The 22,038-nt window shown below is 23.3% G+C and overlaps 6 protein-coding genes across 6 annotated transcripts; all 6 read right to left on the bottom strand. All coding sequences in view use genetic code 6, as the record gives it.

Annotated features, from left to right (window-relative positions):
* Positions 1-428: 428 nt before the first annotated feature.
* TTHERM_00616360 (hypothetical protein) lies at positions 429-1,778 on the bottom strand (the record flags this gene model as incomplete). The annotated part of the gene is made up of 1 exon (XM_001024706.1): positions 429-1,778. One exon carries the CDS (start codon positions 1,776-1,778, stop codon positions 429-431), a length of 1,350 nt encoding a protein of 449 aa, XP_001024706.1.
* A 678-nt stretch (positions 1,779-2,456) lies between these two features.
* On the bottom strand, positions 2,457-6,332 carry TTHERM_00616370 (cyclic nucleotide-binding domain protein; the record flags this gene model as incomplete). Its single annotated transcript, XM_001024707.2, has 5 exons — positions 2,457-4,994; positions 5,054-5,185; positions 5,539-5,978; positions 6,048-6,246; positions 6,306-6,332. 5 exons carry the CDS (start codon positions 6,330-6,332, stop codon positions 2,457-2,459), a joined length of 3,336 nt encoding a protein of 1,111 aa, XP_001024707.2.
* Positions 6,333-7,376: 1,044 nt separating this feature from the next.
* TTHERM_00616380 (large subunit ribosomal protein) lies at positions 7,377-7,814 on the bottom strand (the record flags this gene model as incomplete). The annotated part of the gene is made up of 1 exon (XM_001024708.1): positions 7,377-7,814. The coding sequence occupies one exon, from the start codon at positions 7,812-7,814 to the stop codon at positions 7,377-7,379; it is 438 nt and encodes a 145-aa protein (XP_001024708.1).
* Positions 7,815-8,652: 838 nt separating this feature from the next.
* Positions 8,653-11,114, bottom strand: TTHERM_00616390 (meiotic cell cortex carboxy-terminal pleckstrin-like protein; the record flags this gene model as incomplete). Its single annotated transcript, XM_001024709.3, has 7 exons — positions 8,653-9,038; positions 9,098-9,251; positions 9,305-9,562; positions 9,618-9,712; positions 9,779-10,216; positions 10,336-10,445; positions 10,561-11,114. The coding sequence occupies 7 exons, from the start codon at positions 11,112-11,114 to the stop codon at positions 8,653-8,655; spliced, it is 1,995 nt and encodes a 664-aa protein (XP_001024709.1).
* Positions 11,115-12,138: 1,024 nt separating this feature from the next.
* On the bottom strand, positions 12,139-15,090 carry TTHERM_00616400 (hypothetical protein; the record flags this gene model as incomplete). Its single annotated transcript, XM_001024710.3, has 9 exons — positions 12,139-12,837; positions 12,891-13,565; positions 13,633-13,937; positions 13,995-14,289; positions 14,353-14,466; positions 14,528-14,592; positions 14,647-14,715; positions 14,782-14,908; positions 14,968-15,090. 9 exons carry the CDS (start codon positions 15,088-15,090, stop codon positions 12,139-12,141), a joined length of 2,472 nt encoding a protein of 823 aa, XP_001024710.3.
* A 1,222-nt stretch (positions 15,091-16,312) lies between these two features.
* Positions 16,313-21,160, bottom strand: TTHERM_00616410 (Serine/Threonine kinase domain protein; the record flags this gene model as incomplete). Its single annotated transcript, XM_001024711.3, has 12 exons — positions 16,313-16,442; positions 16,503-16,612; positions 16,666-16,750; positions 16,806-17,304; positions 17,360-17,585; positions 17,652-18,027; positions 18,173-18,433; positions 18,499-19,215; positions 19,270-19,321; positions 19,381-19,530; positions 19,595-19,702; positions 19,996-21,160. 12 exons carry the CDS (start codon positions 21,158-21,160, stop codon positions 16,313-16,315), a joined length of 3,879 nt encoding a protein of 1,292 aa, XP_001024711.2.
* Positions 21,161-22,038: the final 878 nt, after the last annotated feature.

Genomic DNA, 22,038 nt, shown 5'->3' on the forward strand with positions numbered 1-22,038 from the left:
TTAAAGATACTCCTTTTTTAATAAAATATTCTAGACAAAAATCAACCAGAAAAAAAGTAATCTTATTTGAAATTATTTTGATTTTAAAATACATTTGATTGAGTTGGTAAATAACAAACTTGCTTAAGTAACTCATTTTCTTAATTATATTAACATATTTTGATGAATATATAATTATATTTAATTTAACATATTTCTTTTGTGAATATTTTTTAGTAAAAACAACACAAAGTAGTAAGGGATTTAATGATAATTAGATTTTGTTTCACTAAAATCCAATCCCTCTATAAAGATTGAATTAAATTTTTTAATTAATTAATTAATGTTTATAAGTAGAGCATTTAAATTCATAAAACCATTAATCTATCAATTTTTATATAGATTTATAATAATTAATAAATGAATAAATAAATAAATTATAAAATTGATCAAATATTTGATTCCTTATTTTATTATATATGGTCTGCATAATATTTTTCAATAAAAATTTAACTATAAATACTATATTCAAAATGATCTAACTATTCTGCTATTATTTACTTATGTTTTGGCTACTTCCTTATTCTAATTAATTTTTATATTTCTTTTAAATCTACACAAAATTTAATAAATGTTATTTTATCTAAATTTCTATAAACTCCTGTTGTTGATTTGAATTCAAGTTCTTTTGGAAGAGGGACATCAAAATAATCACTATTTGATTTAGCTTTTACAATTATATTATCAAATGTAAATAGTTCTACAGGATAATCTCTATATGACTTGAAAATGCTTGTTTTAGTTGCCTCTATAATATTACTTAGCATATCAATGTAATTTTATTATTTGTTATCGTATATAGTCAATTCCCTCATGCCATTTCTTAGATATAAATGTTGCATTTAATCTTTATCAACTCCAAGCAAAGCAATTAAAGCAGGACTGAATTCAACAATATGGTAACTAGGAGTTAAGTTTAAAAAACTTGGACCACTTTGAATGGCCAAGCAAAAATCATCTTGTTGTTATGAAGCCATTAACTTATTTATATAATCTAAATAATATGCTTATCTTAGTTCTCTAATTATGTTAAAATCATTCATGCTAGTAGTTTTATAGTAATTTAGTATAGATTATACATATACTTAATAATTTTAAATAAATATTTAATACTCTTTGAGGAGATTTGAAAGTAAATGCAAGCTTTAGTCTTATTTACTCTCTAGAAGATAGCAAATAAATTAAAAATCTTTTACGATACTTTTGTTAGATTCTAAGTAAATTCTAAGAATACCTTGTATTTATTCAGCTTTGTTTACTCTTTTTAAATTTCTATAACTGACTATCCTTCTTTCTTAAGTAAATTCTAGCTCATCTTCATGGTAAAATTCTAACATCATATCTCCAGCACACAAAAAGCACTTATAATTATCAAATGGTTTTTCGATTGAGAGATGGATAGTATTATTTATACTAGTTGAAGATGTTGAAGACATTAAATCTGTTGATTATTAATCTTAATATTTTATCAAAGCCATGCTCTACTAAAATTTATTTTCATCACTTTCAGTAGATTCTACTTGATTAAGTTGGCTATCATTAATAAAATTCACTTTTGCTCTTTTTAATTTTTTATTATTTTTGTTTTAGGTATCTTTCTTTATAAACTTTTTTACACCTAAATCGATATCCTTTTCTTCTGTATTACTTTCGTATGTTTAAATTGATGGACGTGTTTCGCTGCTTTCCTCTACTAAAATTGTAGATTGGCTATTATTACTTTTTGATAATTAGCTCATTTAATTTAATATATATCACCTTTATTGTTATTTTAATTAGTTTTTTCAAAAAGTTTTATATTAAATTTGAGGTGAATAATTTAATTATTACTTTTATTTATTGATCTATTGATGTATTAATTGTTAAGCCAATGATTAATTAGCAAAATCAAATAGATAATCTCCCTAAATCAGTTTTAGTTATCATTTCTATTTAATAAAATTATAATTTTAAAATCTTTTGAAAAACAATTCAAAATTATTTATAATTTTAGTTAAATTGATAAAAAGACTATTTAAAATGTATTTTATGAAATAATTTCCTATTAAATTTCTCTTTATCACCTATTTTCTCAAAGAAAAAACTTGATTTAATAATTTTTTTTAATTATTCATCTATTTCTAGTTGAAAAATGTATCAAATAAAAACAGCCATACATACTGTAATAATTTAATAATATAAAATTCTTAACAAAAATTTTTTTCTTTGTTTGACTAGCTTACTTTTGCAAAAAAAATACAAAAAAATAATTTTTTAAAATCTCAATTTTTTCAGTAGTTGATAATTACAGAATTAAGAATAAAAATATTAAATAATCATTTAAAATTTTTTTGTACTAAAACTTTTGAATAAACAAAGTAAATTTTAATTATTTAATTTATTTTATTTTTAATGGAAATATCATTTTTTAGCTAAATTCATACGATAATAATTCTTTATCTCTTCTTTTTTGAATCTTCTAATTATATTTATTACTATTATTGAGGTGAAATTGGATTTTCAGTTCCTTAATTATTCTAAAACTCTTAAGACATTATTATAAGATTATATTTCTTTTAAGAGCTATTTTAATCAAATTATCTTGCTGAAAGTTAGCCTTTAAGATCTTAAGTGTATTCTTATTTATATGATTTAAAGTTCTTGCTTTCAATTTTTGGATTTATATGACTCAAAATATCTTTATTCTTTGAGGAAAAACCACTCAAATTACTAAATGACTTGATTTATTTTGGAAGGGATGGTCTAGCAGTAAATAAACCTAAATTAATATCACTTTCAGAGCTTCTTTTATCAGTCAATGATAGTTTATTTAAAGATTTTATATTAATTGAAGTTGTTTATCCTAAATTAATGAATTGTTTATTATTTTTCCTATCTAATTTATGGTCACTTGTTATGTACTTTAAATACCCTAGTTTTTTTTGGAAATCAATTTATTTTTATCTACTTTCAGGAGATTAATTTTTAGTTTTTTAAGATTTAAGAGGGTCTAAGGAATTTTTTTACTAAAGAACATCTTCTAACTTTTAATTTTCTAATTAATTTATTTTGTTTTTTGCTTCATTATTATTTTAAAAATTAGATGTGGTCAGTGAATGCTACTTTTAATGATGTTATTTAATTTCTTGTTTATTTTACTCACTACTATAATATTAATCTTAAATTAATTTTAAATCCTTTTAAGATACTTTTGCTGTAAGGGTATCTTCTTACAAATTTGGTTACTAGATAAATTAGTTAAGTTAATTTGAAATATCCTTACTTGACCTTTAAGTAAATGCATTTTATTTTAAACTGCTTACTTCTTCATTACTTTATTTTTCATTAAATTAGCTTTAAATAGAACTATTTTTTTTGATATCTGACGATTATTGAATATATTTTTGATTAATTTTCTTAATTTCTTATTCATTTTTATAATTTAAATATTCTTCCATTAATAATCTAATATCTGTTAATGAAGGAATATTGTGATCTATATCAGGTAATTGCTTAGTAGCATCATTTCTTACATGTGATTTTAAATTTTATAAATCAACCTTTCCATACTATTGAAAAAAGTTATATTTTAATCTTTTATGAAACATCTTTACAAATGGATCAACGTGCCCATTTTCTACAAAAGTTTTAGGTTTTTTCAATGATCTATCAAATTGATTAAAAGAAGATCTCTAAACACTTTTTTTACTTGCTTATTCTTGCATTTGTAATAGAAATTGCAGCTGTTTTTACCCTAATTCAGTTTTTGACTTATTTTTTTATCTTATCTATTGAGTATCTTAATCGTTTGTCATGAACTCGCTAGTGACAGGAAACATTGAATTACTTAAGCCTTTATTTGATGATATTTAAGTTTAATATTCATCTTACAAAGTCCCAAGTTTACTAAACGTTTATATGTCTGGATTTAGAAAATCAAATGTTTACATTGTTGCTATCTTTTACTCTGGTTTAAATTCTTAATCTATTTAGCTTGGAGTTGTATTCATCTTTTCTCCATGCTGCTAAACAATCTTTGATTGATAATATGAATTTATTTTTTAAGGTGAAAAACTGTAAGATTTCGAAGCATTACCAATTGTAAGTTAATTTAAGCTAATTTAATTTAACGAATTCTAGCTAATTTTACTTTACAAATTTTAGTTTTATTAAATTTTATTATTTTAATTTATTACTAATTCATTTTATTTTTGGTTATAACTTCTTTATATGTCATGTTAATCATCCAAATTCTATTCTGTCTTGATCTTTAATTATAACTTTATTTTTCTTTTTGGAGGACTCAAGGTATTTAATGATTAAGGACTATTCAAGCTATCTCTGCTTATGTAGCTTGGAGTATACATCTTTATATTTTCTAGAGTAATATTTTTCTTTTCTTTTAAAGAAGGAACTTGTAAGACATGTTCAACCTGATTAAGATTCTCTTGATCAGATGGAAAGTATGAATTGTAAACATACTTTTTGGTTGGTGAATTAGGTACTTAGATTAAACCTATCGATTATTATTTTAATAGTTACAAATTTGACAATGAAGATGCTGGCTCTGCTGCTAAGCTAGTTTTTCTTGAAGTAAATAATGAACTCTATAATTTCAATCTTGGTGAGCTATATCCTTTACTAGAATAAGGAAGAGGGGATTCATCTAATACGTTACTCTTTGATTGTATTCTATTGTGTTTGTAAGCATTTTCAAAAGAAAAAAAGTGATTGTATAAAGTTCCATTTTAATTTTTTGTCAGTATTTCTTGTTCCATTTAGCATATCTTGGTAGCTCTTTTAAGTAGATATTCTCTATCAAATTCTTCAGAGAGCATGTATTCTTCAAAGTCTTTTTTACTAAAAACATAAAGTTATCCTTCTTAAGAGTAACACATTAAAGTGAATTGCCTCTTTTTTAGATTATTTACTATTTCATACTCGCCAACTAAGCTTTAGCTTTGAATCAATCCAATCTTTATTTTAAATGTAGCTTTTTATAGAATTAATTGTAATTGAAAACAAAATTAATTACTTGAACATTTGATTCTTTGGGTGGTTTTTTATTTGCTTTGACAGAGCTTCTTTGGTTAACATGAATTTCATCAGGAGGAAGTTGCCAGTATTATTCGACTTCTTCTGGCTTGTTAACGATTTTTTTCATTTTCTAAGTGATAAAATATAAAAAATTTATTTATTTAAATTACTTCTTTCATTTTTAATTTCTATTTATATTGTCTCAACTAAATAAAATAAAATTTTTATTTTTAATAATAATCTAATTATCATATTAACTTTGTTATTTATTTATTTCATTTGAAATATTTTTATTCAACTTTCGACTAAATTAGCTACCTTAAAATATATTTATTAAGAAATATACGCTTTTACTTTTCAAAAAACTGAATTCTATCATTTGTTATTAATCAAACAAAGAATATATCGCACATAAAATCAAATTGTTTTTTATTTATATTGATGAATATGAAATTTTTAGAAAAAAAAAAATAATTTAATTACATTAAACTCTCCAGACCTAACGAGGTATACATCACCCACTTAAGAACCTTCCTCATATACAACCTACCCTCTATGAAAATTGATTGCTTGCCTTTTTGTAAATAGAAGTTTTATAAGTTTTTCTTTTACTTTTTTTTCATATGGAAGACTGTTTAAAAATCCTATTTCACTCATTAAGAATTTAATTCCTGCGATTTGGAGTAAGTTTTTATATCTATTTTTAGTGAGAACTGCAAACTCGCAATTAGTTTCACACTTGGCCAAAACAATCGACTATTTGTCGCTTTAAAGAGATAATTCTCCAAAAGCGTATCCCTATGGAATTTCTTTGATCTTATCATAATTGTAAGGGTCTATTTCACCATTTGTAGGATCTTTCCTTTAAATATACATGCCTACCTTTCCCTTCAAAATCAGATAGAAATACTAACCTTTTTCACCTTTTAAAAGATAAACATTAGATTTAATAATAATAATAATACTTTATTAATATCTATCTATAAATTTACCCAATGTAAACAGACTTTAATCTTTGTTAACAACAAGGTATGTCATATACTGGCAAACTAATTAATGTATTCTTTCGCCATTCTATTAATTTAGCAAATCAGTTTAAAAAAACCCATAATCTTTTGTTAATTCAGCTAATTTTTCGATATTCTAAAGAGATCTAACTGCTATAGGAATTTCCAAGAGCTCTTTTATTAACTGAGAATAATAAAATTATATAAAAAAGAGTTAAAAGAGATTTAGTTTAAATGTTTTACAGATAGCCTTGTCTCTTCTTCAATCATTATTCAAAATTTATAAATAGCGATTATCAAAAATCTTAATTTTTTATCAACTTAATATTTATGGTGATAATAATAATTTTTAATTTACACTGATTCTAATCGTATTAATTTAATAATTAGATTGATATTTTTTTATTTTACAGCGAAAAAAACTAAAATAAACTGTATAAATAGATAGTCAATCATTAACTTACTCTCATTTATAATTAATTACTGAAAATTTTGAACATATCAATTATATTTTGAAAATAGTCTACTGAATCCAAAGTCATCTAATTTTTCATAAAAAAGATTTACTAAATTTTACAAAAAATAAAAACCATAATATAAATTTTAAATTAAATTCATATTTAATTATTATTAATTAGAACTTTTTTTATTAAACAAACATATTTTATATTTTTCAAATGTTTTATAGATAAGTTTTATTCAAATATTTAAGTAAAAGCTTATTATTAAATAAGGTATACTTTAGTAAAATTTTTATTAAATTTAAATAAGAATTAAATTATATGACTATTTTTAAGCTATTAAGTAGTTTTATATTTAAGGATTGGAGTGGATAGATATATATATATTTTAGTGGGTTCTCATGTTTAAAAATTTAGTTGATTTTAATTTAAGATATAACATAAATCGTTACTTATAATTTTTAGATTAATGACTAAAAAAATTATGAATTTTGATAGAAAAATATTTTATCTGAATTATTTAAATAAAATAATTAATAACAAAATATTATTTTAATTGGTGTAATTAAAATTCATCTTTGTATTAAATTTTAATTTGGGGTATAGAATGTATGAAAACTAATTGAATGCAAAAACTAATTTAATAAATATAAAAGCAGTGAGTGAGTGAGCGACTGACTATTTTAGATTTGTTAAATATTAATTAATTGATATGAAGAGTAGAGTTTCTTTAAATTATTACTTTAATTATTAGTGCAAAAGCTGAATACAAAAAAATATGAATCTATTTAAAATGTATTTAGCATTTAGCTAAAATAAAAAATAGGGTAATATATTTCTATTTATCTCATTCTCAAAATCCTAATCTCTTAAGCCAAAAATCAATAGATTCTTTGTGGAGACCATTAACTTCCACTCTTCCAACTTTAACATGAATTTCTGCATTTGATACAACCTTAGATAATTCCTCAGTGAATTTATTAATGTCACCTTCAATATGTCTGATAATTGTTCTCTTTGATGTTCTGTTGTGATTATATTTTCTGTAGACAGGTAAATTTCCTGTATGAGTTCTTAAAATACTGAAAGGCATAATTTGATTTACTCCCAAAGGTAACATAGCTTATTCAGGAGTTTAATTAGCAGGAATATCTTATAATTTGAATTCTAATGGTTTAGGGGGTTAAGTCATTCTATTTTAAGCTTCTTTTGTTACAGGATGCATATTTCTAGGGTGAGGAGGACGCAAAATCATTTGCTATTAAATCAACTTTTTACCAGCAGCTCTCATTTGAAAATAAAACTATTTTTTCTATTCTACTTACTATTTATTTCTTTTCCTAAATCTTTAATTTTACTAACTTTTCTCTTAAAATTTAAACTTATCTAAGTCTTTCTTTCTTTTTCTTTCTATCTATCTAGCTCTTTACTAATTATAATATAAATGTATCATTAGTCTTTCTTTATTCAAGGCAAAGATTTGTCTGTCTTTATAAAAGCTCTATCGATTAGCAATCATTAAATCTAATAAAAATAAAAATTATAAATAAACATCCTTATCATTAAATCTAATTTATTTTATTAAAAACTACATATTTTATCATTTTTAAAATACAGAATACTAAAAAGAAATTAAAATATAGATTTTAATTTTAAAATACATAGAATTAGCACCAATTAAATTGATGGCTTTAAAAAATAATACTTCGTTTTACCCTATTAAGAGCTGTTAATTCTTTTTTATTTATTTATAAAAATATCAGATGAGAAACAAAATAAAAAATGAGCATATTCAAATTATGCCTTAATATGAAATGAATATGAAGGAATAATAATTATCAAATCTATTTTAAATTTTTATAAACAATTTAAATTTATTTAAAATGTTAGGAGGCAAGTCAAGAGCTTCTTTACACATAGTAATTAATTTTAGATTTTTATTTTTAAATTAATTCAAAGGAATTCAATAGTATTTAGTTAATTTTAAACTTAATAGAAAGATTTAATATAGATAGAACAAATAGTTAAAAATATAAAATAATGAATGATATTTCAAATAGAATTGATTTTATTAGTTGTAAATTAATGAAAATTATTTGAATTTTTTATAATAAATTAGTATAATTATGTCATTTTTTCTTTTTATCTTTTTCAGTAGGCAGCTTTTATCCGTTTCTATTAAATGCTATGATGGCTTTTACGAAAGAATGTTTAATTTTTCTTTCTTTTGAGGTAAGATGAGGATCAACAAAATGATAGTATAATATCATTTTCATTTTTCTCCATAGAACTTATGATGGCTTAAGAACAAAAGCAGTTGGATTCTTTCTTTTTGTTTCCTCTGAGAGAGCAAATAGCCATCTATTTATTTAATCCTTTTCACAATAAAAATCTAAAGTTCTTGACTTGAGAACTAATGAAAAACAAAGCCAAGGTTCTAATTTTTTATTAAAAGATTTTTGTAGCACATCTGTATGCTTTCCATATAAAACACCCTTTACGTCTTGCATGCAATCTAAATATTTTTTAAAAGTATTATTAAATTGATTATTACAACGTGAATCATTGATTTACAATATTAAATTTTATCTTTTTTATTGATATTTCTTTCTCTAGAAGTCCACCTGAGAGTCGAATCAGGAGCAAGTTAGAAGAATTTTTAAAGTCTTCCGTTTGTAGTTTTGTTGCATTTAAGTAGGTAATCTCCAACCATTACATATTTGTATGCCTAAAAAATCATAAAATATTAAAAAATCTTTTATTTATTTAAATCATAGTTACATTATTTATGAGAGTATCTACTCTTTTTTATTGTTTGAAAGCTTACGACATTCTAGACTTGTCAATCATGTAGTCTTAGAGTTTATCGAATGCTTCTAAATAAGTGACTGTTAGAATCATTTTTTTGAGTCTGTTAACTGCTGCTTTTAGATTATCTATGGCTGTTTTTGTGAAAGGCATTTACATTAATTATTTTTCTACAAGTGGGTGCTTTTCGTTTTTCAACATAAATATAGTCTTTTACATCTACTCCATACCCTTTTATTTATTAATTTTACAGTTAGTATTAATTTTAGAAATAAAAAATATATACTAAGCTTATTGCTTCTCTTTATTTTTTATCAATTTTTTCATCTTTCAGAAGAGATCTACTGTATGATATTGATGTGCATAATCTTAATCTTAAAGCTATTTTTTTATAAGTAAACAATATTTACACCACTATACACACAAATAAAAAATTATTTTAGTTACCTTACTTCCAAAGTGGCTCTCCATACTCATTTAGAATATCACCAATATTACTTTTCAGTATACTTTTATTAACTTAGCTTTGGAATTATTTTACAGATTATTATTCTGTTCTTTTAAGAACTGATGTTATTTATTTGGCACACTTTATTTTCTCTTCAAATTTTTTAAACAATGTATCTGGATTAACTCCTTTGAAATCTGGGTGTTTGAGTAATTCATTCATTCTATTTTAGTATTAAACTATATTTTGTTGGTCAGAATATTGTTAGCTTATCTAAATTATGTGCTTTAATGTTAACAAAGCAAAACCAGGATCATTAATTTATTCCCACATCTTCAAAGCTTTCTCATGGTAAGTTAAGGCGGCCTAATTATCATTGCAAAGCTCTCTATTAAGTGCCATACTAGAATAAAAGCATGCAAGAGTAGGTTCATCATCTTATTTTAATAAATAATCATAAATGAAAAATGCAATCAAATATTTAACATTAAAGTATTATTTAATATTTAATTTAATAATTCTCTTTTCAACACTAAAGAAAGAATAAAATTTTTACATTTAAATTCAGCATTATCAAATATTCCGTTTCCCATACTTTCGAAGCTTAAAAATCTGAAATAAAGATAAACAAGTTCCTCTAAAAGATCTCTTTTCTAAATGTCCTTGCTATTTAACATATTAAATAATTTATTATTAAATTTTTCAAGCTCAGCAGTAATATTTTCATTAAATTGTTTAAAGTAAACTTAATAATTAGCTAATTTCTAAATGAAATAAATACCTTGAATAAATAGTGTTCATCGCTTCATCGTTAGCTTAAATAGCCTCATCAAATTTATTTAAAATTATATTTACAATTGCCAAATTTGCATATACTTTTACTTGCAAAGCTGACCTATGGTCTGAGCGCTAAGAACCTTATTTAAGTAAATCAGCAGCTTCTTTTAATTATTATTCTGCTTATTTATATTAGCAACTATGGAAATAAATAACAGCTAAGTTAGATTTAATTAAAGATATTCTTTCTATATTTTAATATTTCTCAGCTTCACCTAGAGCTTTAAGATAAAAATCAATGGAAACCTTTAAATCTCTTCTTTAAAAAGCATTGTAAGCTTCTATAATAAGAGAATTATAAGTAATTTAATCAATGTTTATTTAATCTTCTTCTTCATCAGATTCCTCATCAGACATTCTTGTAGCAATTGTATGATGCATATTGGACATATCAGGCTAGTTAACGTAAGACTAATACTGCTACTATTATTAAAACTATTGTTGCTATTAAGGTGCTGTTAAGTAAGATGACTGAACAATATTTCTATTATTACTCATTTATTTCAGTTAATAAATTTGATTTTTTGTTTGTTTTAAAAATACTAATCTTTTACAAATTATTTTTTTATTTAACTTGTTTTTTTGAAATTTATATTCACTAATTAATTACTTAAAATTTTTGCAGAATTGACTGAGCAACTTTATTAAATCTGAATTTTATCATAAATCTTTACAATTTTCTATTATTTGGTATTGAAAAAAATTTAAAATTCAACTTTATTTCAAGTGAAATATTCATCTCAAGTAAATTACTTTAATAACTTAAATGTCATTAATTTCATATTTATCAGAAAAAGATATTTGAAATAGAAAATAAATTAATTTTTATCTCCTTTCAAAGTTATAGATAAATTAATTAATTAATTAACTAATATATTGCATTTTATATCTTACGCATACTCTCTATTTTACAATTATTTTAACTAATCCTAAATCATTATTTTACTGTAATCTAAAATTTAATATCAAATAATTAACTTTTGAGTAATTATTACTGATATTGTTATTTAGACAGGCATATAATTTGTTAAAAAAGTGATGAGTAATAAATATCTCATATTTAATCTAAAATTATATTAATCAAATAAATTCTTATATTAAAAGTTCAAAAAAAATATATTTATTTATTGATTTATCTTTATTCTAGATCAATAAATTCTAAAACGAAAACAAATGAAATCTCAAAAAAAAAAAAAAATTGATTGATTATCTCCTTTAAAAGCTTTAAATAAACTAATTAATTGCATTTTATATCTTTAAAATTATTTTTATTAATCGTATTATATATTTCACTATAAAAAAGATTACCAATTCTATTTTAATCGAATTTTAAAATATAAAACTTTATTGCAACAAATTATCTTTTAAGTAATTGATGATAAGCTTAGTTAGACTAAAAAATATTAAAAAGTGATGGGAGACATCTGATACTTATAAATTAAATCTACAGTTTCTTAATAAAACAAATTTATATATTTACACTTTATTTATTAAAAAATATATTTTATTTATTTATCTTTGTTCATTCTAGATCAATTAGTTCTAAAACTACTTTCGAAAGCTGTATTTCAGAGCTAAGCTTTGAATGGAAAGATCTGAAGACAGGAGATATCTCAATAAGAGCAACCATATCTTCTGTATATTTTTCAACAATTGTAATTAGTTATTTATACTATTCAGCTTATATTTATTTATCTTCCTCTTCAATTTCATCGCTTTCGAATTCTTCTCTAAGCTTTAATAACCTTTCGATAGTCTTTTCCATCATATCTATTTGAGTGACAGTTTAAAAAACTTACTTTAAGCTAGCTATTTCATTTTCAAATTCCTTTATGATTTAATGTGCTTTATGCTCTTCATATAGTTTAATTTATTAGAAGTATGAGCCTTCACTCATAGGTTGATTTAGATCAACTTTAACTTGGTCTAGCTATTTATCTACATACTAAATAGATTCTAATCCGTCTGTAAGAATGGCATTATTAACTTTAGAATTAGTAGGTATGACGATTCTCATTAATTTCTATTTTGTAACATTATTTTAATACTTCAGCTCAAGAATTTTTTGCAGTCTTTAATAATAGAAATTTCTAATATCCTCATATGATTTTTTGAACTGATTTATGTTTTCTTATTGTTTAGAATAAGAAGATTAAAATTTATCATTTAGCTATTTAACATCTTCTATAAACAAAAAGAAGAGAATTTCGAATTCAGTGGTCTATTTTGTTAAAAAGAATTGTATTTAAGATAATGAATTAAAGATCAAATTACTGAATTGTGTTCAAAATGTTCACTTAGAGGTTTAAGAACCTCTACTGTCTATTTGATATCAGCCTGAGTGTATTCGATATATTTTACTTCGTTTTCATCTTACTTAACAATTTAATCATAAAGTTTTTTGACTTCTTTTAATTTATCATTGTGGAATTAGTGAATTTTAAAGCAATGTTTGGGTAATTCTTCCATGTCAGATAAAATATTTTGATTTTTATAGCGAGGATCTTAACGCCACTCAGGATCATACTTAAATGTTTATTCAAGAATTTCTATGCTTTTTTAGCAATTCTAAACAAAATGATAGAATTGCTTTAAGTATGTGTTCAAAAGAGAAAGTTAATTTTTAAAAAAATTTTCATCTAATTAAGACAACTTTTCACTCAAGTTCATTTAGTTCATTTGATTAATTTATTTCTCAATTGTTTCTTACTAATTTTCAATCAGAGTGATCATGTTTTTTCTTTCATTACATAAAAACATAATCACCTTAATTCCCTCTTTGAGTTTTTAAATAGTTTATTTGAGAATTCCAACCATCTTTACTGGATGGTTTTCTGAACTTACATGATTAAGCTCTTCAACAGCATGTTCTAAAACAAGATTCTTGCAAAATTTTGTATATTTTTCATTCATTTATTAAGTAATTTATTCTGCATTTATATCCTTTGGCTATTTTATTATTAAAAAAATAAATACTTTAAATATTTTTGAATTTTTTTAATGTTAAATTGCTTACTCTCTCTTTATAAGTTGTCCTAGTTTCTAAATCAAGTGTCAACTAAGTATTTCTTGGGTCTTATTTATCACTGACATTTGTGTCTAACCTCAAATTGGTATCCTTTTTTTCTTCATCTAAGTTGAAATTAGAAATAATTTTATTTATATCTTGGTTCTCTTGAGAATCTTCTCCTCCAGCTTTCTAATTATTCTAAAAACTTTTGCTGACGTCAAAATTATTAAGTTCTTATTCTAGTTCTTCTTCATCTATTTCTTCTTTGTATTACTACATTCCGAATTTCAAAGAACCTGAAGATATATCACCTAGTTATAAGAAAAATAAATAAAACAAATTAATTTTATATAAATTTCCAATTCTACCTTAATTTTAAACTTCTCCTTCATTTATCTCATCAATAGCTTCATTTTTAATAGAGTTAGGTATCATCTAAGCAACATTTTATTCATCATCTGACTCATGATTATTTTCTTCTGGAATGCTATCCTAATTACTATTTGCTTTTTTGTTTATACTTTAAGCATATTCTTACATTTTTTCCTTAAATAGCGAGACTATTCTGTATTTTAAGCGGTTTTTTACTTCATTTAAAGCATCCAATAAGTTTAATTGTTTAAGTATTGATGAAGATATAAAGGCATCTCTTATTTTTATTGCCTAAAAAATACAGAAAAAAAGTTAATTAATTATAAAATTAATAAGTAAATAAATATCTAATACATCTTATTTATCATCAAAGTATACAATAATAGGTTTTCTACTTTAAAAATGAATATTTATTCTAGCATTTTGATTAGCTGCTTCTTTTTTCCATTGCTATTTCAAGCTTTCATCCTATTATTAATTTAGTAAAATGGAAACTATTAAGGATAGGCAAGATTATTAAAAAATATACCTTGATTTCAATAGTTAATCCATTATGAATAGGAAACTGCTTCTTTTCTATTTTTCCACTTTTATCTAATGAATTTAGAATGTTTAACTATTTTATTTTGAATTTATTGCAATATTTACCTTTCTATTAAATCATTTTCATGTCCTAAAATACAAGACGTCTCTATAAGGTTTTGTTAAAGGTCTTACCTTTATTTATTATAAAATTTATTTTGTAAATTTTTTAACTTCATTAATGAAAAATGTAAAAATTACTTTTTTTCTCCATTATGTATTCTTTTTACTGATCTTCCAAAGACAAAATGTAAAGTGATTAATCTTCTTATTTAAATTTTTATATAAAACCTTTGTTTAAATTTTCTATTTCGCTTAGATTTTCCTCCTTAAATATATTTTATTTCATTTTTAAAATTATAGATTTTTTATATAAACATATTTTACCTCAATCATGAGACAAAGATAGAATGCATTTATCAAATATTGAGAATAAACTTCATATTTGGATCCCTTTAACCAATCTAATTCTATTTTTCTACCTTTAACTAAATACTAAAAGTTCTCCATATTTGGTTTGATGAAAGATATACAGTTAAATTTTATATTGCTTTTATATATTTTTTATTTAATATTAAGTTATTCTTCGTATGTAAGCCTTATTTTTAGTTGATACAAAATCAATATTCTCCAATTATTTATAATAAATTTATTATTTTGATTGAATATATTGTTTGCAAAAATTCTTATTTTTATTAAATGATTTATGTTATATAGTCATAGAATATTTTATATAAATCAATTACACTTTATTATTGCCTACTATTATTGCTTATTTTAAGAATAAAATATTTGAAGTATTTATAACTCATCGCTTTCAATCCACAAAGCAAAAAAAAACAATATTTGGTTGCTTATCATAGTTATTACCCTTTAAATACTAAATTTATATCTAAATATATTATCATTTTTAAAAGTTAAGTAAAATTTTTAATTAAATTGGTAGATTTCTAAATTTTTTATTATGCTAAAATTACTAAAATATATTAAAATAAGTTTAAAAAATGAGAAAATAAAATTTTAATAAACAAAGAAACAAAATTTTATTTAGAAATGAAGTAAATTTATTATTTAAAAATATTAATTAAATAACTCAACTTATGATATTTAAAACTAAAATAATGATTAGCAATACTCAAAATAATAATATGGCTTTTATTAATACCATAAAACCTCACTTTAGATATAAATGAATTAGTGAGAGTGTGCATAATTTTTAAAAAACTAGGCACTTGAAATTATCAATTAACTAGGATACCTATACGAACAGAACGAGAAATTATGATATAAATAAGAAATTGTAAATAATAAATTATTAAAAGTTTAGTTAACTATTTTAATATACATTTTTGGATATATTTGTATAAATTTTAGCGCGATTATTTTAAATTGAAATAACTCTTTGAAATATCAACAAAAAAACTAAACATATAGAGGTGACACTGTTGTCATATGACATAATTTATATAATTTTATTATAAATAAATATTAATAATACATAATTGGTTATATTATAAGATGAGATGATAGATATTTAATTATTATAGTTTTTATTTATTTATTTGCTTTTAAGGCTCAAAATTTTCATTTATTTTTTAATTAACATTCATCCCTTGATTTTTTTTTATTGCTAATTTTTTCAGATTATTTACAAACTTGTATTGGAAAATTTAATTTAGAAATTCATGAATGAAGGATTCTTAATTTAGCTAAAGATTTATCAAATTTTATATCAAGGAGAAACAAATGACCATCCAGCAATATAGTCTTTATCTCCCTTATAATCAGTTTCTGAGAATAAATTTGGATCAAATTTTGTACTTATTCTGATCTTTCTATTTGGTCTAGGAGGTTTAAGTTTTCTATTTTAATTTTTATACAAATTTTTATAATTAATTAATTTACTAATCTAATTTATTTACCTTTAATACACGGTATTCCAATCAACATCACCAAAGAAAGGATGGGCTTTAATTTCTTCTGCATCACCTTTACCTGAACCCAATCTTTTAGCTGGGTTTCTCTAAAGTAGCTATTTAAAAATATTTTGCATTGAATTAATTTGTTATTTAAGTTAAATTTTACTGCTTTTAAGAGAGATCTAGCTTCATTTGAAAGATATGAAGGAATTTTGAGAGGAGCTTTTTCAATGTTGTAAAAGAGTTCATCCCTAAATTTAATTTAGTTTAATAAAAATCTATAAAAATTTTTAGATTATATTTTACCTGTTGTTAGCATAATATGGTGGAATACCTACTAGAAGCTCATACATAACAACACCTAATAAATACCAATCGACTGCTTTTCCATGTCCACATCTTTTTAGCATTTCAGGTGCCAAATAAGCCACTGAACCACAAAATGAGCGTGCACCAGATGAATGATCGAGTACACCTTCTTTGGAAAGACCAAAATCAGTTAATTTGACATGTCCTTCATAGTCCAACACAATATTATCAGGTTTCAGATCTCTAAATATTACGTCTCTTTTGTGCAAATCTTCTAAAGCTAAAATAGTTTCTGCAAGATAAATTTTAACAAGTTCTTCTGAAAATTTTTTTTCCTTTTGTAGATGCTCTCCTAAATCACCTCCTGGGCAATAATCCATAATCAAAAATAGTTTATCACTTGTTTAAAAGGCATAATTAAGCTTAACAATAAAAGGATGATTTGTAAGAGACATTACATTTCTTTCTGTCATAGCATACTTAGTTAAATTATGACCTTTTTATAATTGAAAATGATAAATTAATTATTACAAAAATAGAAAATGATTTACGAATAATTTTAGATTTATGGAGCACTTTCATGGCATAGAGCATTTGAGATCCCTTCTTTTCAACTAAGTAAACTTCTCCAAATGAACCTTTTCCTATTAACCCATGAACGATAAAATCAGTAGGCCCTACTTTTTCCTCTTAGGCTCCAAATGAACTTTTGCTTTCATCTGAAGTGCTAGTTTTTTCATTGATTGAGCTTTTATTGTCGTTTTCTGAAGATTTTTTCTAATTTTAATAGAATAACAATAATTAAATTAAAATTAATTTTTGATAAAAATATTTTTTTATTACATAAACACCATTGCTCTTATTTTCAACTTATATTTCAGGATTGTTGCTTTTTGGTACTTTTTAGAACATTTACTATACATTTTATGATTGTACATCATGAATTTGCAACTTTTGTTAACTTTGCAAAAGCTATTTCTATAACTGGAAGAAATTTTCGAAAGCTTTTTTAACTTCATCATTACCTGCTAATTGATATGCTTCTTAATTGTTTAAGTTCTTCTTTTTGAAAAATAAAGAAGGTTTCCTTAATAGGATATCTACTACCTTTTTATGGCAATTGATTGAAGCATAGTGAAGTGCTGTGTTTTCTTTAGAGTCAAAATTATTTATATCTGCCCCTGCAGTTATCAACAGTTAGCACACATCTTCATGGCCTCTATAATTTTAAATAATATTTTTATTTATAAATTCATTAAAGAAAGTTATTTATTAACAAAATCATATTCAAATTAAATTATATTTTTCAAGAAACTTTTAAATGATAATTAACTAAAAATATAAATTTTAAAAAGTTTAATTACTCTTTGCAAGCAAACATTAAAGGTGTTATAAGCTATTTATTTTGACTGTCAATATTTGCTTCGTTGAAAAGTAAAAAGTTTACTAATTATGCATTTCCATTTTAAGCTGCATAATGTAAAGCAGTATTTTACTCTTCATCTTTAAAATTAATCTCAGCTCTCATTTCACCTCTTTTCTTATCGAGGTATCCAATACACTCTTAGTGCTTATTCAATTTAGCACATGAAATAAACTGTAAATTGATATTTCTTTTTTCAGTCCTAAATATTTTTAACATTAAATAAATTGAATTCAATATAATTTTATCATAAATTAAATAATTTACCACCACTGCTAAAAGTTTTGTGATTAACTCTAAGCCTAAATTTCTTAGGTAGTTTATGCTTAAACGTATACTTCTGTATCTAAATTTTAGGTACTATTAGTATTTGGGTCAAACTAGACATGTGTTACTTTTTCTATATTTGAATTAGTTTAATTTATTGAGCTCGATACTTCTGATGTTAAACTGGGTTGATTTTAAGTAGTTGGAGTAGATTAATGAGTAGCACTGCTAGTAGGTTTCTTTCCACTGAAATTTATTTATGATTATGACTGTTGTCCCAAATTGTGAGATGAGGATTAATTACTCATAGGCTAATAGTTTTATATTTAGGCAGGTGACTAAGGGATAGAACTTGAAACATTAGGTGAAGACTCTTGCTTTTGAATTGATGGAGTTTTTGTTTGTGATGATTGAGAAGTCAAGTTAATGTTAGAACTTTATAATTGTATTTAAGATTAAGGTACATTAGTTTATGTTACTTAACGCTATTCTTGTAATTTTCGACTGAATAACTACTAAGTAATCGATGTTGGTAATCCCGTTTAAGAATTATTTTTGCTTTAAGTTCTGGGTGTATGAGAATTTGAAAGATTATTTGTACTTAAATTAACAGAAATATTTTAAGGTGATATGTTTCTACTGTTTGAGGCAGATTTATTCATACCGCTCATGTAAGTGAATTGAGACTACTAATAGGATGGTTTTTAATCAGATGAGCTAATAAATTTAGAATAAAAATATTAGTCTTAAATATTATAATTGTTTATTTACAATTAGTGATATCCTGTCTTTGGAGTCTACTCATTTACTTTATTCTAAAAAGCTTTTTAATAAAAATAAATAATTTTTGATATATTAGAAAGTTGATTTATTGTAAGCTACATGAATCTGTTGAGTGAGCTTAGAAGTTTGATTATTGATTCTTTTTGATATCGCTATAAGAGTTGTTTACAAGATTAGCAGGTATCGAAGCAGGGGTTGGATTATTTGAATGAGTTGGTGTCTGTGATTTGAAATTGGAAGAATAACCATCTTTTATTTAAATTAATTTAGATATTATATTTTGATTTACCTTAGATGCTAAAATAATAATTACTTGAAATGGGTATTTGCTTTTAACTTTAGTTGATATTTTAAGATGATGAATGAGAAGTGAGAAGCCTGTTATTAGAGTTTTCTTCAACAGCCTCGTTACTTTTGAAAACTATTATTTTAATATTAAATTAAACAAGAAATAGAAAAATAGAAACTGCTGCTTTGCAGATTTTTTTTGAAAAATTCTTAAAATTTGAAAATAAATAACAAACAAATAAACAAAATTAAATTTTAGAAACTCTTCTTTAAAATATGTAAATAGAAAGATAGATAAATAAATAAACAAATACTATTTATCTATCCATCTATTTTATAATTTTTTGAAGAAAAGAAAAATATTTTTTAAATAATTCACTTGATAAAAAGTACTTTCAAGTATAAATTGATAATATTATTTATTACCTCTTTATGTTTATGGGGCTTATAAATTCTTAGAGGAAGTAAATGTTGTAGAAATTGTATTTCCAATTTATTTTATTTGTTCTTTAACATTACGGGCTGATTTTAATCCTCCTCCATTTGCTAATCCTTAATCCTTTTGAGGAATGTTTGTGGAATAAGTGGTTTTGAGCCCACCAGTATAATTATTTTAAGACAATTAATAATTTGAATTAGTGTTATAATTTGTAAGAAGACCTTGTAGTGATTAGTTGACATGCTAGGAATTTTGATTTGATGTTATAGGATTTGCTTTACCAAATTATTGGGATTGATTTATTAGTTTATTTTTTTCTTCTGGATTTTATAAATTGTTTTAATTTCCTAACTTATTGCTAGAGGCATAATTTGTAAAATTCATATTTGAATATTTATTCTGTTATCCTGAGCGATTGAGTGGAGAAAGACTTTTATTTGTAGCCTACTAAAATTGTTACTGTTATTGGTATTGCTAAGGTGGTTTAGGAGTCTAAGACTCGTATGTATTTTGAATATTGTTAGTAGGTATTTTTTTAACAGTTTAATTCATGCTATATTATATTCCGTTATTTACATTACTAGTCATCATAGGGCTTTTTTCTTTATATTATTCAGTGTTATTAATATTGTATTAGTTCACATTTTATTGCTAATGAGGTACAAACCCATTTTACTAATAACCATTGCTTGAATTTAAATTTTTAGTTTGTTGGAATAAATTTTAGTATTAAGGTATTCCATTTAGTCCCTAAATATTCTAAATTTAAGAGCTTTACATTTATTGCTGATTAGTAAGTGTGTTTTATGTTTTTAAAATCTATGAGCTGTTTGTATGACTTAAAGGAGAATTAGCTTATCGAGGTGCTTGCAAATCTAGTTGATATTGCTTTGTATTATTTTGATTTGGGCTACCCTAAAATGTAGAACTCTATAAAGCGCCTTATGTTTATATGTAATAGTTATTGCTGTAATTAGGAGTACTTGACCCATTATTTTATCCATTCATGCTACTATTTAGTAACCCACCTGTGTTAGGAGAAATACTCCTATTTTGGTAGTTGCTTAATGCAGAATTCAAAGGCTACACATTATTTTAGCTGCGATTCTTTATATCATATAAATTTGTAATAGAAAAGGGATTATAACTCATATGCGAATCAATTATTCAATGACCTTTTCTCCTATCTACTAGAATCTAATAACTTTATAACTGAAAGCAAAAAATTGTGAGTGTTTATATGTTCTTAATGCTACTTATTACCTAATTACCTATTCTTAAGATAATATATGAAATAATTTCGTTTGATTACTTTTTATTGTTTTTTATCAACTAAATAATTAATTATTGTATTTTTTTGTTTTTGCGGAATGGTTTGGTTTGTTTTATCTTTTTTCTTATTAATACGATGGATGTCTGTCTGTATGTCTTTTATATTTATTTTTCATTTAATTAATTAAACATAAATAAAGAAATAAAGAAATCAAATGTTTGCTCCTTTGATTGATGATTCGCCTAATAAGTTTAAATTTTCAATATAAAAAGGCAGATATAATTTATCTTTAAAATATAAAATGAGAGATTAAAAGTGAATTATACTATTTACTACCAATAAATATATAAATCCATGAATGCACTTATAAAATTTCATTAGGGTTATTTTCACTCGACTATATTCTTTTTCTTTATTTAGCGATCTTATAAAATAATCCAGTTAAAATTCATTCATTTATTTTATTCATAACAAGTATTATTCTTATCTTATATGCTAAAATAGATAGGATGAATAAGAAGACTCTATTTTATATCTTTTACTATTATTTCTTAACTTAAAACTGAGCTGAATGATTGCCTGACTGACTGACTGATATACTGACTAAAACTAATAATATATTTTTGAAAATCTATCTATCTTTATTTAATTATTACAATAATATTTCTAGATTAATAACAACAAGTAAAGTTACTTGCTTAAATACATATGTAACAATTAGGAAACTAGTGGCATTCATTTACCAGTTGTTAAGAAT

The sequence above is a fragment of the Tetrahymena thermophila genome (assembly GCF_000189635.1).
Source record: "Tetrahymena thermophila SB210 genomic scaffold scf_8254378, whole genome shotgun sequence".
NCBI classification, from domain to species: Eukaryota; Ciliophora; class Oligohymenophorea; order Hymenostomatida; family Tetrahymenidae; genus Tetrahymena; species Tetrahymena thermophila.